At 49.9% G+C, this 17,788-nt stretch overlaps 2 protein-coding genes across 2 annotated transcripts; both read left to right on the plus strand.

The window, feature by feature from the left end:
• The first annotated feature begins 1,978 nt into the window (after positions 1 to 1,978).
• Positions 1,979 to 9,026, plus strand: KLK9 (kallikrein related peptidase 9). Its single transcript, XM_049901109.1, has 5 exons — positions 1,979 to 2,021; positions 2,238 to 2,394; positions 5,625 to 5,890; positions 8,350 to 8,486; positions 8,874 to 9,026. The coding sequence occupies exons 1-5, from the start codon at positions 1,979 to 1,981 to the stop codon at positions 9,024 to 9,026; spliced, it is 756 nt and encodes a 251-aa protein (XP_049757066.1).
• Positions 9,027 to 11,087: 2,061 nt separating this feature from the next.
• On the plus strand, positions 11,088 to 16,836 carry LOC126085565 (kallikrein-8-like). The gene is made up of 5 exons (XM_049901108.1): positions 11,088 to 11,151; positions 12,152 to 12,311; positions 12,818 to 13,071; positions 15,513 to 15,646; positions 16,681 to 16,836. Exons 1-5 carry the CDS (start codon positions 11,088 to 11,090, stop codon positions 16,834 to 16,836), a joined length of 768 nt encoding a protein of 255 aa, XP_049757065.1.
• The last annotated feature ends 952 nt before the right edge of the window (positions 16,837 to 17,788 follow it).

Here is a 17,788-nt window from a genome sequence, read left to right on the forward strand (position 1 = left end):
GGAGCAACTAAGAGAGATCCCATGACTTGCTCAAGGCTAAAAACCAAAAACCCATTGCCATTGAGTCTATTCTGACTCCTAGCGACCCTATAGGACAGAGTAGAACTGCCCCGTAGGGTTTCCAAGGAGCACCTGGTGGATTTGAACTGCCAACCTTTTGGTTAGCAGTCAAACTCTTAACCACTATGAAACCAGGGTTTCCTGCTCAAGGCCACACACTTAATAACAGTCAGTGTTGAGTTTGAACCCAGGTAGTCTAGTTCTCAAGTCCTCGGGTGGTGCAAATGGTTGATACTTGGCTACTAATCAAAAGGTGGGTGGTTCAAACCCAGCCAACAGTGCCATGGGAGAAAGGCCTAGCAAACTGCTTCTGTAAAGATTACAACCAAGAAAAGCATATGGAGCTCAGTTGTACTCTATAATAGATGGGGTTACCATGAGTTGGACTCACCTTGATGGCAACAGGTTTGATTTTTTGGTTTGGGTCCAGTTCTAGAATCTGTGCTCCAAACCACTACACCGTAGTGATGGAGCATTCAAGGTGAGCCCAGACCCAGCTTGATAATCAAGGCTGTGGTAGAGGAAAGTGGAAGGGGCTATGAGTGCCCAGGGGAGGAAAAAATTGATTTTGCCTGGAGAAATCAGAGGTTTCCTGGAGGAGGGGGCATTTAGATTGCTTTCTGAAGGATGAGTAGGGGTTCTCCAGGAAAAGAATATGGAGAAAGATGTTCACTCATTCAGTTAACATCTCCTGAGACCTCCCCTGAGCCCAGCCCTGAACCAGGTGATGTTGGGGACAGAGAGATGAGTCAGACCTGGGCTGGACATTCCAGGAGCTGTTCACCTGGTGAGAAGGAGAGATGGAGAGAGAGATAAGGAGGATGGGGTGATGGGAAGGGCAATGGTGGACAGATGGGTTGGAAAAAAATAGGACATAAATCTGATGATACCAAGAGAAGGGGAAAGGTGTTTGGTTCTAGGTAGGTTGGACACCGAAGTCTTTCGGGGTAGTAGAGTGTGGGGAAGGGGGTTTTCCTCCAGACAGGAATGAGTTAATTCAGTTGGGACTGGAAACCAAAACCAAACCAGTTGTCTTGGAGTCAGTTTGGACTCATGGGGGGCCCATGTGTTGGAGGGTATAACTGTGTTCCATAGGGTTTTCATGGCTGTGATCTTTTGGAAGCAAATCGCCAGGCCTTTCTTCCGAGGCACCTCTGGGTGGGTTCGAACAATGGACCTTTCAGTTCACAGCTGAGTATTTAACCATTTGTGCCATCTAGGGGCTCAAATTTCCAGGGCAGAGAGGGCTCTTAGGGTGAGTACATGTGTACAGCTTTCATACTTGGTGCTCTTTGTCTGTCTCTCCCTGGGTCCTTCCGTGTCTCTATCTCCCTCTCTTTTTTTGTCTCTCTTTCTCTGTCCCATCCCCTATGGTGCCTGCCTTCTTCCCTCAGAGTCCTGGTTCTTACCCCCACCCCTAGCCTGCTTTCTGGGCCACCCCCCGCCCAGCCTTCCCTATGACATCAGAGCCAACTCACTCCAGCTTAATTCAAGACAAACTTGATTCCTCCCCCAGGACCCTGCCTTTAGGGATCTTCCTCCTCTCCCTCTTCCTTCTCCAGGCTACAAACTATCCTGTATCCAGATCTTGCATCCTGAGGTCATGGGGATGGGGATTGCCCTCTGGTGACCCGAGATAATCCCACAGCATCTCCACATTCCACCACCCCCTCCCCCAATCTAGCCAAACTTCCAATGAGCTGACAGCCAGCTCATCCTGACAGGGGTTCCCTGCCTTGCCTATCCCTCCCAAGGTCCCGTCATGGTCCCAGGGCTTCCCCCTCCCCCTGTGGCATTACCCAACTCTGATTAATCAGGGAGGCGGCCCCAGGGTGGAGGAAGGTGATGGCATGGCTTACCATAAAGAAGCACCCTGGGCAAAGGAGGGCAGGTTCGGAGACCCAGGCGTCTGGAGGTCATGAAGCTAGTGTTGGTTTGTTCTCTGCTCTCTCTTCTGGCAGGTGAGGCCCCTGCCCTTCACCACCGCCCCCACCCGCCATCCATCCCGGCTGCCTTTCCCTGGTCCGGGTCACCACCCACCCATCTTGCCCTTAGCTCCCCCACTTCCACCACTCTGTGCTCTAAGCTTCTCAGCATCCCCTCAGCGTCCACCCCCCCCCGCCCCCGCCATTTCCATTTGCCTTTCATGAATCCTCTGCTCCCCACCTCCACTCCAGGGTACATCTGGGCAGACACTCGGGCCATCGGGGCAGAGGAATGCCGCCCCAACTCGCAGCCCTGGCAGGTAGGCCTTTTCTTCCTCACCCACCTCTTCTGTGGGGCGTCCCTCATCAGTGACCGCTGGCTGCTCACAGCCGCCCACTGCCGCAAACGGTGAGTGACCCGGGCTAACTATGCTGGCGGGGCGGGGGGGGGGGGTGAGAGTAAGGGAAGGATGGAGGAGCCCCTGTTAGGGAGCTGTAGGCAGGAGCTTTTGTAGTTGTTGTTAGTTGCGTTAGATTGTGGAGGCCCCATGTGTGCAGAGTAACTGCTCCATAGGGTTTTCAAGGCTGTGACCTTCTAGGAAACAGATCATCAGGTTTCCGAGGCATCCCTGGGTGGGTTCCAACCACAAACCCTTTGGCCAGTAGTCCAGCACTTAACCATTTGTGCCGCCCAGGGACCTAAGCAGGAGCTGTAGCAGCCTCTATGTATGTTACCAAAAGTTCAACTCTTAGTAGACTTCCCAAATTCTAAAACTTAGAGAATCTGAAGGTATTTGATCTTTAGAGTCTAAGACTGGAAACTTAGGCTCTTAGAACCCTAGACTGTGATCCAGAGAAATCTGGAGTCTTGGAATCTGAAAGTCTTGGATCCTTGAAAGTCTAGAACTTTATTACCAATTCTGGCTCATGGCGACCCCGTGTGTACAGATCAGAATTGTCCCACAGGGGTTTCAAGGCTGTGATCTTTCAACAGCAGATCTCCAGGCCTGCCTTTTGAGGAACCTCTGGGTGGGTTCAAACCACCAACCTGTTGGCTAATAGTCAAGTGTTTAACCATTTGCACCACTCAAAGGCTCCTCTAAAACTCTAAACCAATACCAAGCCCATTGCCCTCCAGTCAATTCCCCCATAGGATTTCCGAGGGTGTAAATCTTTATGGAAGCAGACTATTGCATCTTTCTCCCACAGAGCAGCTGGTGGGTTCGAACCACCAATCTTTCAGTTAGCAGCTGAGCACTTAACCACTGTGCCACCAGGACTCCTTCTAAAACTCTAGTCCTAAAATATTTGATCCTAAGAGTCTAAGCTTGGAAACTTACTTAGCCTCTTAGAATCCTAGACTGTGATCCAGCAAAATCCAGTTTTAGAATCTGAAAGTCTTGGATCCATGAAAGTCTAGAACTTTAGCCTCAGAGAATTCTAGAATCATAGATTCTGAGTATTAGAATACTAAAATTCTACAGCAGCACTGTCCCATAGAAATATAACACAAGCCACACACCTAAGTTTAGGTTTTCTAATAGATGCATTAAAAAAGTGAAAAGAAACACGTAGAATTGATTTTAATAATAGATTAAACCTGACCTATTTGAAATATTGTTATTTCAACATGTAATCAAATTTTTAAATAATTACAAATAAAATATTTTTTTCTTTTTGGGGGATAATAGACCTTCTAAATCTAGCATGTATTTTGCACTTATGGCACATCTCAATTTGGACTAGCCACATCAGAGCACAGTAGCCGTACTGAACAGCACAATACTAGAATCTCAGATTCAGAGTATTTTATGTTCATTGAATATATGAACAGTTCTATAATCTTTGACTCATGGCACTCTAGGATACTGTGATTCATGGAATTCTAAAAAGCTTAGAATCCTAAATGCCTTACATTCATAACCATCTACAATCTAATGGACCTAATATCCCAGAATATTACCATTCCAGATTCTTAAAATCCTGAAAGCTTTAATTCAAAGAGTTCTAGAATCGTAAACTATTTGAATCTCAAACCCTTAAATGTCTAAATCCACAAATTTATAGAATTCCAGAATGGTGAAATTCTAGTCTTATTATCCCAGAGTCATGGATTCATAGAATGTTAAAACCCCTTGCCGCTGAGTAGATGCCAACTCAAAGTGACCCTACAGAACAAAGTAGAACTGCTTCGTAAGGTTTCCATGGTTGTAATTTTTACCGAACCACACTGCCACATCTTTCCCCAGTGGAGCAACTGGCGGGTTTGAACTACCAACCTTTCAATTAGCAGCAGAGTGCTTTAACCACTGTGCCCTAGGGCTCCTTCATAGAATGTTAGAATCTTAGCATTCTAGAATCTCTGGTTCTGGGCATTCTGAAGTCTTAGAATCCTAGAGTCTACCTGATGCAGGAATCTTCTCTACCTGATCTCTGAAGAGTGGCCATCCATATTGGTCCAATATTTTTCCCTCCAGAAATGATGCACAGATATTAGGACATCTATGTGAGAATTTCCCATCATGCATTGCTCCCCAGTGGGGCCTCTTTTAGCTCAGGCATGTACATCAGGCTGAGAGAACAATGGTTGGATTTCAACCCAAAGACAGAGCAAGATAGAAGCAGAGATATGGAGGTAGAAGAAATTCAGAGGCAGACATAACAGAGAGAGGTATACAAGGCTGGCCTCTCAGACACAGAGCCAAGATAAAGAGGGTGACAGAGAGGGACGGAGATAGAAATAACACCCCACACTCCCCAAATCCTGAATTCTAAGTCATTTAGCTGGGCCCTTAATGTCAGAGGCTAGAAGATGAACATGTACAACCCCAAAGGGTCCTTATCTGTCCAGAGCACAGAACAAGAGCAGAGCAAGTGGGCTGGGACTGCAGCAAGAGGGCTTGAGGTTAGACTGCAGAAAGAAATGCATTGAGGGGTGAGGGTTATGGCAGGCTGAAGCCCAAGGTCACAGGCTGAGCCAAGACGACCAATTTGGGGATTTTTCATATCCCCTCCTCCTCCGTACATACACACACAAACACACACACAGCCACTTCCCACAGAAACCACCTGACCTGCGGGAGTATGAGGTGGGGCTGTTGTTGTATGGTGGGTGGGGCCCCCATGTGCCCACATAGTTCCAAGAGACCCAGGTCACTACCAGGGCTCTGGGTGGGACAGAGAGGAAGGTGGCTTACTCAATATGGAGCTAGGAGGGTCTTCAAACTTTTGGGAGAGGGATCTGAAGATACAGGCAGACAAAGAGAGAGAGTTGGAGCAGGAGCCCAGAGAGGGCGTGTGGTTTGTGGTGGGCCACACAGCACTCTGGTGGAGAGGAAAACAGAGAGGGTGTATGCCTTGCTTAAAATCACACAGTACCCTGGGTCATAAATACATGATGGGGAACCAAAGAGTATATGTGCCTAGCTTAAAATCACACAGCACCCTGACACACAAGAAAATAGAACGTGCGTGTCTTGCTTAAAATCACACCCTGGGTCACAGATAGATGATGGGGGCCCGGAGAAGGTGTGTGTCTTGTGGAGGGTCACACAGCACCCTGGTAGAAAGAAAAAGAGGACCGGGGCAGAGAAGACACCCACCTTGCCCCAGCTTGACCTCCAAGGCCTGTCCCCACAGGTACCTGTGGGCTCGCCTTGGGGAGCACCATCTCTGGCAATGGGAGGGTCCAGAGCAGCTGTTCCGGGTCACAGACTTCTTCCCTCACCCTGGATTCAACCAAGACCTCAGTGCCCAAGACCACAATGATGACATCATGTTAATCCGCCTGCCCAGGAAAGCACACCTGGGTCCTGCTGTGAAACCCCTCAACCTCAGTGAGACCTGTGTCTCCCCAGGCACCCAGTGCCTCATCTCAGGCTGGGGGGCTGTGTCCAGCCCAGAAGGTATGGCCTTGCCTGCAATATAAACTCCTGTGTCCCATGTCAAGGGTCTGGCTCTGCTCTCTCTCTCTTCATGTCTATCTATCTATCTATCCATCCAATTATCTATCTATCTACCATCTACCTATGAGCGTTGGTAGCACAACGATTAAGCACTTGGGAGCTAACTGAAAAGTTGGTGGTTCAAACCCACACAGTGGCTCCGTGGGAGAAAGACCTGGCAATCTGGTCCCATAAAGATTATAGCCTAGAAAACTGTATGGGGCAGTTCTACTTTGTCACATTAGGTCACTATCAGTCAAAACTGACTCAACAGCACCTAAAAATAACATCCATCCATCCATCCATCCATCCATCCATCCATCCATCCATCCATCCATCCATCCATCCATCCATCCATGTATTTCATCAAATACAAGATGCTATAAGTTGTAAGCTGCATCATTATTTTATGAACCACTAAGCATGGGAAAAAAATGGCCGAACTGATCATTGTATGACATCATTTACTGAAAGACATATCCTGATTTCAGAAATGTTTAAATATGAGGGAAAAAAATGCTCTTAGAATGGAAATAAGGCATATTTATTTTTGAAAGAACAAATCTGTCTTAGAAGAAATACAACCAGAATGCTCCTTAGAAGCAAGGATGGCAAGACTACATCTCACATACTCTGGACACATTATTAGGAGGGATCAGTCCCTGGAGAAGGACCCATGCTTGGTAAAGTAGAAGGTCATCATAAAAAAGGAAGACCCTGAGCAAGATGGATTGACACAGTGACTGCAACAATGGGCTCAAGCATAACAACAATTGTGGACATGGTGCAGGACCGGGCAGTGTTTTGTTCTGTTGTGCATGGGGTCACTATGAGTTGGAACCAACCCGATGGCACCTAACAACAACAACAGTCTCTGAGTCACAAATCAGCAATCCGTTAGCCAAATTTGGCCTCCTAGATCAGAGCTGGTTTTCAAAGTATCTTGACAAAAGTATGAATGTTGCTGCCCTCATCTAAAACCTGAGAGATATTATGTGAAAGCCAGATTTCTGGATTTGCTTGAAAAATTCAAAGAATTGACATTCTAAAAGAATACTAAGAATTGGCATTCTTAAAATAGCAACTATTGTAGATTTAGTAGAGGTTGCCCCTCCAGACGTGACATGAGTTCACTGGTTCACTACAGTCCACCCCATTGGAGACTGTCCCCTTGCACAGTCCCCTTCATTCGTATTACCCATCAGGGCCCTGGAGGCATCTGAGTTTGAACCCATATATTATATACGTTTATATGTTTATCTATATCTGTTTCTAGGAGCCCTGATAGTGCAGTGGTTAAGTGCTCAGCTGCTAACTGAAAGGTTGTCGGTTCAAAGCCACTAGCTGCTCCACAGGAGAAAGATGTGGCAGTCTGCTTCTGTAAAGATTTACACCATCTGAAACCCTATGGGGCAATTCTACTCTGCCCTATAAGGTTGCTATGAGTTGGAATCCACTGCATGGCAATGTTTTTTTGTTTTTATTTTTAAATATCTGCTTCTGGAGTCACTGGGTGGCACAAATGGTTAAGCATTTGACTCCACCAAGAGGCACCTCAGAATAATGGCCTGGTGGTCTGGTTCTGAAAGGTCACTGCCTTGAACACCTTATGGAGCATAGCTCTACTCTGCACACATTGGGTCACCATGAGTTGGAATTGACTTGATGGGAACTGGTTTGGTGGTCTTTTTTTTTTTTTAATTTGTTTCTATTTCTTAACTGTTGTTGTTAGGTGTCGTCGAGTCGATTTTGACTCATAGTGACCCCATGTGACAGAGTAGAGTTGCCCCGTAAGGTCTCTAAGGCTGTAATCTTTACAGAAGCAGATCACCAGGCCTTTCTCCTGTAGAGTCTCCAGGCGGGTTTGAACTGCCAACCTTTCAGTTAGCAGTTGAGTGCTTAACCATTGTTCCACCAGGGCTCCTTACTTCTTAACTATCTACCTCTATATATCTAGTGTCTGTATATCTCTATCTCTGTCTCCATCCATGACCATCTCACTATGTCTCTTCCCATTTTTATCTCCCCGGCACCTTCCCCCTTGATGTCTCTGAGCACGTTTCTCCTTACTTTCTTCATTGTATCCTTGGAAAATCTCTTTCCACTTGAGAGGTCTCTACGTCTCTCCATGGCCTCTATTTATGTCTGCATGAGTTATGTATGTATCTGCCCTTGTCTCTTTTCTCTCTACATCTTTTTCTCTCTCTCACTCTCTCCCTTTCCTCCCTCGCCTTCTCCCTCTGTTTCTCTTTTATGCTGTGATTCTATGTCTATTCTTCTGTCTCTTGTCTCTCTCTGAACCTTACGCTGTGGCCCCACGGTTCCTCTCTTCTTTGGGATGGCTGCAGGGAGGGTCCAAAGGGGGGACTGTGTGTGATGGAGGTAGCTGCTGATCCTTTGTGGTCCTCCTCCCCGAATAGTGGAGTACCCAAAGACCCTGCAGTGTGCCAACATCAGCATCCTGGAGCCCAAACTCTGCCATTCGGCATACCCAGGCCACATCTCTGACCACATGCTGTGTGCCGGCCTGTGGGAGGGCGGCCGCGGCTCCTGCCAGGTAAGACCTTATTCTGGAAAGAGGGTGCTAGGTCCTGGGCAAGAAAGGGTTTGGACCCCTTAACTTTCTGGGTCAAAGGGAAGAGGGAGATGAGACGCCTGAGTCCTGGGGGAAAATGGACTGGGCGCCCAGACTCTTGAATCAGAAGGGAAAGAGGATTGGGGGTCAAGACTCCTGGGACTGAGGGAGAAGAAGTTGGGACCTAGACTCCAGGGAAGAGGGGGCTGAGGACTGAACACCCTGGGTCTGAAGGACAAGGGCCTGGGAGCCTGCACCCCTGGATGTTGGAAGAGGGGAGAACTGGAGGCCTTCCTGAGGAGAAGGTGGTCAACGTAATGATCAAGAATAGACCTGTCTAACCATTTCCTTTTCCTATCCCGTCCACAGGGTGACTCTGGGGGCCCCCTGATTTGTGATGGGACCCTGGCCGGAGTGGTCTCTGGGGGCGCAGAGCCCTGCTCCAAACCCCGGCACCCCGCCGTCTATACCAGCGTATGTCACTACGTGGACTGGATCAGAAAGACCATGGAGGAAAATTGAGCCCCTGCTTTAGTAAGCTAAGAGAGGACTCTGGGACGGAGGTCAGGAGAGCTGCAGGGCTCCAGCCTCAAATGGCCTCAGCCCTGGGCCTGCAGCTGCTCTTCGGACTGTTCTGCATATTCAGACTCCGCCCCCTCAGCCACTCTGTAGCCCTGCCCCCTGGGACGGTGCAAAGAGAAGCCTCCGCCCCTCGTGGTCTCGTCTATGTGACGTCACCGACAACTGACACCACTCCCATGGAGCAAAGCTCCTCTGCTGGATCAGTCCCTTGGAAGCTTGCACAATGGAACTTACAGTCTGGCCTCCATCCCTTGTGGCTCCGCCCTCTTAGCGCAGGGATCCCGCCCCCAGTGAGGTCAAGGATGTCGAGGATGCTATAGCTCCGCCCACTTGGAACTGGCTAAGCGAAAAATTCCTTCCCTCGCGGCCCCGCCCTGGGCGTGTTCTGGGTTCGAATCCCGACGGCGACGTGATTGGGGGAAGTTGAGGGATGTTCTCCGTCCCTTCAGAGTCAACGACTGATTTTGCAATAAAAGCGAGGAGCCGCGCCTTCCTTCTGTTTGCGTTGTGGGATGAAGGGAGGGCGACGGTGGGCGGTGGAGCGAATCCGCGCCACGTTGCAATTATCCTTGAGCCTCTAGTAAGTCCTGCCTAAAGCTTGTCTCCATCAGCCCTGTTGCAGCAAGGCTCCTGGGTTGTGCTTGGGCTGAACCTGCCGCCGCCAGAGGAAGGGGAAACCAGGTCAAGGTGCCTCCCAAACCTGCCTTCCCAGATCCCCAACCTCTCAGGGGGCAGAAGGCGGGTCTGATTTGCCTTCGGGTCTCTGAACCAAGAAGACCCTCCATTTTTCGTTCCAGGTTACAGATGACCGCCTCCTCCCACCAGAATCCAGCTGTCAATTCCCTCTTCCTCAGACCCAGACTTCAGCCCGCAGTCCCCTCCTCCCTCAGACCCAGAAATCCAGACCTCCAGGCCCCTCCTTCATCAGATTTAGGAGTTCAGGACCCCAAACACTTCCTCCCTCAGACCTAGGAGTCAGGGCTCCCTGTCCTCCTCTCCTCAGACCCAGGAGTTCGAGCCCCCAGCCTCTTCTCCCTCAGACCCAGAGTTCAGGCCTCCATCTTCCCCCTCCTCAGATCCAGGAGTCACAGTCTTGAGCTCCTCCTCCCCGGTGCCTCAGGAATCCAGGATTCTACCCTCCCCATCAGGAATTCTTCTGTAGACCCTCAGCCCCTCCTCACTCAGACTCAGGCTTCCAGCTCCAGGATGCTCCAAGGGTTCAAGTGCAAAAGGAGGCGGAGCAGGAGGCGGGGATTCCCAGTTAAAAGGCTCCAGAATCGTGTACTGGCCATATAGAACTGAAGTTCTGGGACCTCTTCCGCTAGGTCCGAATCAGTAGGTGACTCCGCCCCCTGGATTCTGTGAGGTGAGATGCAGAGGTACTCAGACACAGGCATCAGGCCCCTAGCACTCTCCTCCCCTAAAGTTCAGGACCCCAGCTTCAGACCCCCTTTTTCCTCAAGACCCAGGAATCCAGGTCTCCAGTTCCCTCATCCCAAGGCTTAGGTCCCGATGCCCACCTGCCTCTTCCCTGAGACCCAGGAATCTGACACCCAGCCCTCTCCTCAAGACTTTGGAATCCAGGACCCCAGTCTCCTCCTCCCTCAGACCCTTCAATCTGGGTTCCCAGCCCCCTCCTCCCTCAGACCTAGGAATCCGGGACCCCAACCCCTCCTCCCGAAGATTTAGGGTTCCTGATTTCCAGCTCCCTCTCCTTTCAGACCCAGGAATCTGGGCCCCAACTCATTCCTCCCTGAGGACCCAGAAGTCTGGGACCTCTACTCCCATTCTCCCTAAGAGCTTAGGAATCCAGTCACGCGGCCTCACCCCTCAAATTCAGGGACCCGGGTCCCCCAGTCCCTTCTTTTCTCGGGACGCGGGAGAACAGCTCCGGATGGACTTCTCTCAGCTCCGTCCCAATTCCAAGATACCTGTACTAGAATTTCAGGCTCCTGCTTCCTTCTCTCTCAGCCCCACCCTTTCCCTCTCCCAGACCCCAGCATGCGACGCCCCCTACCTGGTGTGGTCTTGACCTGGACGTTCCTACTTTTCCTGTTGGAAGCAGGTGAGGGGGCCGGGGAAGGGGCTGGGACACACCCGTGGCTTGTGGGGGACGTGGAAAGCGTGTGATTGCATGCGGGAGCCTCTGTGAGCTTTCCTGAGGATGGGCGGAGGGTTGGAGAAAAGGCCTAGGGAGGAAGTGGTTAGAGGGGGGATTTGCCCCCGGGCTCCAGTGCAAGGGGGCACCTGATGAGGCCGGCCCGGGAATCACACCCCACCTCGGTCGACAAGGCTGGCTTGGGTGGGGCGCTGCGCAAATTTAGAGATTGCCCCTGGGCACTCCTTACCCTTGCTATGCCTCTGGCGTGGAGCCTGTAGAACAGGTAAGAGTTTGAATTATGCCAAAAACCAGCGATGGGATGATTGCTGAGCAGTGCACACAGGGGAGCACGCCGGAGTGTGTGCGGGCATGTGAGAACTTGTGGAAATGGGCTTGGGTGTGTGACTCCATTAGTGATGACTCACGGGCTTGATTGTGTGTATGTATGAATTCGTGTGGCATCGTGTGGAGGCCTGGGGCTTCACGCCTGGGTGTGTGTGCAGGTGCGTAGCCATGGCATGAGGCAAGCATAGAACTTGCCATGGTTCATCTGAACAGTATTGTATTGGTCTTGGCCAGTACTGGGAGGGAGAGGGGGAGCTGGTGGGCCCAGTGGACCCCAAGCCATGAGCAAATCTTGGCTCCAAGGAGGAGACAAAGAAGGGAAAGTGATTGTGTTCTTAAGATGCACAGGTGGCCCAAGCTGGACCTTGAAGTTCACTATATAAATAGGAGTGATGGGGGAAAGAGAAGAAACTAAAAGATTGTTGAGCAGGGCTCAAAAAAAAAAAAAAAAAAAAGTGGATAAATGAATGAGTAGATGAATTAGATGAATGAATGAATGTTCTCCCTTTGTAGTGGAAAGTACCATGCTACGAGCCCTTTTATTGAACAAAACAGTGCTTCTCCCGGCCCTGTCACTGCCTGAGAGGGTCGCGGTCCAATTCTCTCCCTCTTGCCATAGGACACTTGAGGGCACAGGAGACCAAGGTGCTGGGGGGTGAGGAGTGTGAGCCTCATTCGCAGCCTTGGCAGGCGGGCTTGTTCCAGGGCATCCACCTGCTCTGCGGGGGTGTCCTTATCCATGGCAACTGGGTCATCACTGCTGCCCACTGTAAAAAACTGTGAGTGGATGCCCGGGCAGAGGTGGGCAGGGGCCTGTGGAGAGAGGGGACTGGAGCATCGACTCAGGGAGGAGGGGGCTGGGGCCTCGGACTCCTGGGTCTGAAGGAGGAGGGAGCTGGGGACATAGACTTCTGGGTGTGAGGAAGAACGGATCCAGGGGTCCAGATTCTGGGTTTGAGGGAAGAGAGTTCTGGGGGCCTGGAATTCCAGGTCTGAGTGAGGAGAGGGATAGGAGTCTGGGCTCCTGGGTCTGAGGGAAGAAGGGCTTGAGGACCTGGACTTCTGGGTCTGGGGGAGGAGGTGGTTGGGGTCCTGGACTCCTGGGTCTGAGGAGAGAAGAACAGGGAGCCCTGACTCCTAGGTCTGAGGGAGGAAGTGTTTGGGGTCCTGAACTTCTAAATCTGATGGAGGAGGGGGCTGGGGGCCTGGGCTCCCAGAACTTGTGAAGGAGAAGGTTAGGGTTCCAGGCTCCTGCCTGGGTTTCAAACTACCCCCACTATTACAGGAAGTACACAGTTCGCCTGGGAGATCACAGCCTGCAGAAAAAGGATGGGCAAGAAATGGCTGTAGCTGAGTCCATCCCTCACCCGCGCTACAACGGGAGCAGGGAGGACCACAACCATGATGTGATGCTCATTCGACTACGGCGTCAGGCGTCCCTGGGACCCAAAGTGAAGCCCATCAAGTTGGCAGATCACTGCCCCCAGGCTGGCCAGCAGTGCACCATCTCAGGCTGGGGCACTGTCACCAGCCCCCGAGGTACTGGGCTTGGCCAGTACTGGGAGGGAGAGAAGGAGTTGGTGGGCCCAGTGTCCCCAGGAGGAGACAAAGAAGGGAAAGTGATTGTGCTGTTGAGATGCACAGGTGGCCTATGCTGGGAACCTTGAAGGCCACAATATTAACAGGAGTGGTGGGGGAAAGTGAAGAAACTAAAAGATTGTTGAGCAAGGCTCAAAAAAGAATGAATGAGTAGGTGAATAAATGAATATCTTTTCTTCATGGTGGAGAGCACCATGCTATGAGCCCTTTTGGTGTACAGAATTTTAAGTAATCCTCTTTTCAGATTTGGGATATACAGGCTTCTGGGGGAGGAGGATGGAACCCATACGGTTTTCTTGGCTGTAATCGTTATAGAAGCAGATTGCCAGGCCTTTCTTCTGTGGTGCTGCTGGGTGGGTTCAAACCACCAACCTTTCAGTTGGTAGTTGATTACAAACTGTTTGCGCCACCCAGGTACCTTGGGCTCCCCAGGGACCCAGAAAACCAGGCTTCTAAGCACCTCTTCCCTCTTGAACCCCAAAGTGCTGGCCCCCAGCCCTCTCCTCCCCTAGAAACCAGGAGTTCAGGCTCTTCCTTTCTTAGGACCCAATGGACTAGGACTCCAGTTTCCTCTTCACTCTGGCCCCTAAAGTCTGGGTCTCCATGGAAATCCTTCCTTTGGGAATTCAGAGTCCAGGCAGGCCTTCACCCCACCTCATAGGTGAAAATATGGGCTCAGTTCTGAGAGACAACTTGACTTGTAAGTTAATGGCAAAGCAAGGATTCAGGTCTGCGCCTGTCTGACTCTGTGATGTTGTGGAAGTCGTCCAGCTACGAATCAGGCAGATAGGTTCAAAACGTGGCATTGTTCCTTTTCTCTGGGCAAGTCCCTCCCATCTCTCAGCTACTTGCCTCCTTTGCAAAATGACATAACAATCCAATAGATTTTGAGATCCAAGAGGGCTTGGGTCACAACTGTTTCCTTCTTTGCTGTGTCCCTAGGGCTCAGGATGGTGGCTGGCCTACAGTAGGTGCTCAAGAAATATTTGTTGAATGAATGAGGAAATGAATAGTTGCATCCCTCCTTCAAAGAGCTGCTATGAGGTGCCAGATGAAAGTTTTTTTTCTTCCTCAAGTCTCTTCCCCAAAGGAAGTTAATGAGAAAGACCCATTTCACTTTCATTCACTAATTCAAGACATATTTATTGAGTACCTGTCTTGGTGTGGTGCAAACTATTAAGCGCCTGACTACTAATCAAAAGTTGATGATTCAAACTCACCCAGAGGTGCCTTGGAGGAAAGGCCTGGCAATCTGTTTCCAAAAGGTTACAGCCTTGAAAACCCTATGGAGCAGTTCTATTCTGCTCACATGGGCTTGCCATAAGTCAGAACCTATTTGAAAACAGCTGGCTAGTATGACCCAGGTGCTATTCTAGGTACTGGAATCCAGAGGTGAATAAACCATTAGACATCCCTGTCTTCATGGAATTGCATGCTAGGTGGGGGAAATAGACAATAAACAAATACATACAAAATAAAATTTCAGGTAACGGCTATAGTGAAATAGTACGCAGGTTAAGAGGATAGGTAGTGATGGATGGGTGCTGTTTTAATTAGAGTGGTCAAGGAAGGCTTCTAGGAGGAGGTGACATTGGGAGGAAGTAAGATTTAGCTGAAATTGAAGACCTGGTAGTCTGTCGGGAGGAGAAGAGCAGAAAACTGAGAGAAAGAGAGAGTCAAAAGTGTCACGAGGGGGCACCTCCAAGTCCCTCAGCCACTAGAAACAAAAGGTAAAGTCCGAGGGCCCCTTTTTGGTGGAGAAAGATGAATAGCATGGCGTCATTTTGTCACACCCCACGGGACCAGCAATCGGAGTGGCTATGAGGGGCACAAGTCAGATTCCAAGAAAAGAGGTGGAAAAAGCCAGGCTGATCAGACAAGGCTTTATTAGGGAACTTACATACAGAGGCTGGCGCTAAGATTTCTCACAACGGACAGCAAAGGGTAGAGCATCCCTCAGGGCAGAGGTCTGGACGGGGCAGTGCGGGGCAAGGGTTTATATAACTAGTTCTTATGTGCAAGGATACTTGCAAGGAACCAGGAAAAAACATGTCTAATCTAAGATGGATGGTGTTGTTTTTGTACCATTTAATGGGTTCCAACTGATGTTACCATGCAGTCAGGTGTTTGGGTTTTTGTTTTTTTTTTTCCTGGTCCAGGTCACTAGTTAGGTACTCTGGTTCTCTCCCAGAGTCCTTTGTAGGCAAGATTTATCTTGTATGTTCGTGGCCCCCACATATTTACTGTGAGGAGAAGAGACACACCGTAAAAATATGTCAGGAAACTGCCCATGCAGCAGCAAACAGCAGGGAGGTTAGACCCAGACAGGGATGGAGCGAAAGGATTGCTCTTTTCTGGAACTTATAACCTTTTCCCCTCAGAGAATTTTCCTGACACCCTCAACTGCGCAGAAGTAAAAATCTTTCCCCAGAAGCAGTGTAAGGATGCCTACCCCGGGAAGATCACAGATGGTATGATCTGTGCCGGCGACAGCAGCGGAGCTGACACCTGCCAGGTGAGTGACATCCAAACTCTTATCTTCCTCCCTCGTTCCCTCACCTCACCAACCTGTAGAGGCTTGAAGCTTGGAGGGGGAGTGTGCCCAAAGACTTAGCACTCAGAGTGGTCATCCCTATCTCAACGGAGTGAGAACCAAGTTCAAGAAGGGCAAACTCTCAGCTGAAGGTCACACAGCACAGGGGTTGGGAGTGCTGAACTGTTACTGCTATTTTCTTGGAAACTCCTGCCTCCAGTTTGGGGTGCAAGCTGGAGTGAGGGGATCAGAGGCAACGAGATAAGGTGTCAATGAAAGAGAGTTAGAAGCGAGAGGTTAGGCAAGCACCCTACGTCCCTTCCCAGTGTTAGTTCCTGGAATTTGGACCGACTCTACCTCTGGCCAGGTAGTCAGGCTCTTTCCCTTGGGACCTGGTTGGGTTCCCAAAGGAGCCCTGGTGGCCTAGTGGCTAAGCACTCAACAGAAAGGTCGGCAGTTAGAATCCATCAGCTGTTCCGTGGGAAAAAGATGAGGTAGTTTGCTCCCGTAAAGATTACAGCTTTGGAAACACTATGAGGCAGTTCTACTCTGTCTCATAGGGTCACTATGAATAGAAATCAACTCTACAGCCATGGTTTGGGTTCCCAAGCATGGCTACCTTCTCCTATGATTGGTTCCTTGGAAAATAATGTCCTCTTCCCAATTGGCTGGGAAATGGCACCATTCTCTTCACCACTGGCCATGAATGCAGGACACCTCAGCTCTATCTCCTCTAAGTAATCACCACTCTCTTCTCTCTGGATTGGACCCTCAAGACAGCATTCTGTTCCCTGATTGGCCAGGATTTTTGCCAGTGTCCTTAGACAACCTGTCTGTATCCTTGTACATGGAAGCCCTATCCATCTCGTATGATTTGTCCCAGGGGACAATGCTTTTATCTCCATTGTCTGGAGGGGAGCTATTACGCTAAACAACTGTCACTGAACACTGGCTGCCACAGGGAAATGAAACTTGTGGTCTTGTTAAGTGAAATTCCCCTTACTATCCCGGTACAGGGCGATTCTGGGGGCCCGCTGGTGTGTGGTGGCGTTCTCCAGGGCATCACATCCTGGGGCTCAGACCCCTGTGGGCAGCCGGAGAGACCTGGTGTTTATACCAACCTCTGCCACTACCTGGACTGGATCAAGAAGACCACAGGCCGCAAGGGTTGATCCTCAGAGTCCTTTATTCCCCTCAATAAACTAAAAACTCCAACCTGGCTTCTTGCCTGTCTTTCTTTGGCTCTGCGGGGAAGGGTGGGTGGAGGGGGTGGGCCCTGCTGGGAGATTTAGTGAGAGTTCTAGAGAGACTAGGACCCCAGAAGTCATCACTACTGCTTGAAGAGACTCCCCCCCAACCCCTTTTTTCTATAAAGATTGGAATGTCAGAGATTTATTTCAGGAGAGAAGACATACAATGGTTTCCAAACAGCCAATAGGCTGCTCTGTAAAAGACAGACTTGAAGAGATTTTTGTTAAGTTTTTCTGAGCAGATAAAGTGTTTAAAAGCTTTTTGGGGGGTGGCGGGGTACGGGGTTCTCTTTTAATTGTGAAATATGCATACACAAATAGAGAATTGACCAAACCCAAGCCACTTGCCCTCGGGTAGATTCCAACTCATGACAACCCTATAGGACTGACTAGAAGTGCCTCATAGGGTTTCCAAGGCTGTCATCTTTACTGGAGGAAGCCCTGATGGTGCAGTGGTTAAGTACCTAGCTGCTAACCGAAAGGTTGGCTGTTCAAATCCACCAGCCATTCCACAGGAGAAAGGCATTGCCGTTTGCTTCCATGAAGATTCAGTCTTAGAAAGCTTGCGGGACAGTTATACTCTCTCCTACAGAGTCACTATGAGTCGGAATTGCCTCGATGGCAATGGGGCAATAGGTTAATCTTTACGGAAGCAGATTGCCACATTTTTCTCCCTCAGAGAACTTTCCGTTAGCAGCCAAGCACTTAACCACTGCCAAGCACTTAACCACTGTCACCAGAGCACTGGCAGCCCCTCAAAAGTCTGAGATGAGGTAGTGGTGGTTCAATGGGAGGATTCTCACCTTCTGTGCAGGGGACTCGGGGTCGATTCCCAACCAATGCACCTCATGCAAGCTACCACTGTCAGTGGAAG

The sequence above is a fragment of the Elephas maximus genome, chromosome 11 (genome assembly GCF_024166365.1).
Source record: "Elephas maximus indicus isolate mEleMax1 chromosome 11, mEleMax1 primary haplotype, whole genome shotgun sequence".
Lineage (NCBI taxonomy): Eukaryota > Metazoa > Chordata > Mammalia > Proboscidea > Elephantidae > Elephas > Elephas maximus.

Coding starts and splice junctions, on each gene's coding strand:
- KLK9 (XM_049901109.1), top strand. CDS start 1,979: ATGAAGCTAGTGTTGGTTTGTTCTCTGCTCTCTCTTCTGGCAG. Junction 2,022..2,237: donor TCTGCTCTCTCTTCTGGCAG/GTGAGGCCCCTG, acceptor CCTCCACTCCAG/GGTACATCTGGGCAGACACT. Junction 2,395..5,624: donor GCCGCCCACTGCCGCAAACG/GTGAGTGACCCG, acceptor CTGTCCCCACAG/GTACCTGTGGGCTCGCCTTG.
- LOC126085565 (XM_049901108.1), top strand. CDS start 11,088: ATGCGACGCCCCCTACCTGGTGTGGTCTTGACCTGGACGTTCCTACTT. Junction 12,312..12,817: donor GCTGCCCACTGTAAAAAACT/GTGAGTGGATGC, acceptor CCACTATTACAG/GAAGTACACAGTTCGCCTGG. Junction 13,072..15,512: donor CACTGTCACCAGCCCCCGAG/GTACTGGGCTTG, acceptor TTTTCCCCTCAG/AGAATTTTCCTGACACCCTC.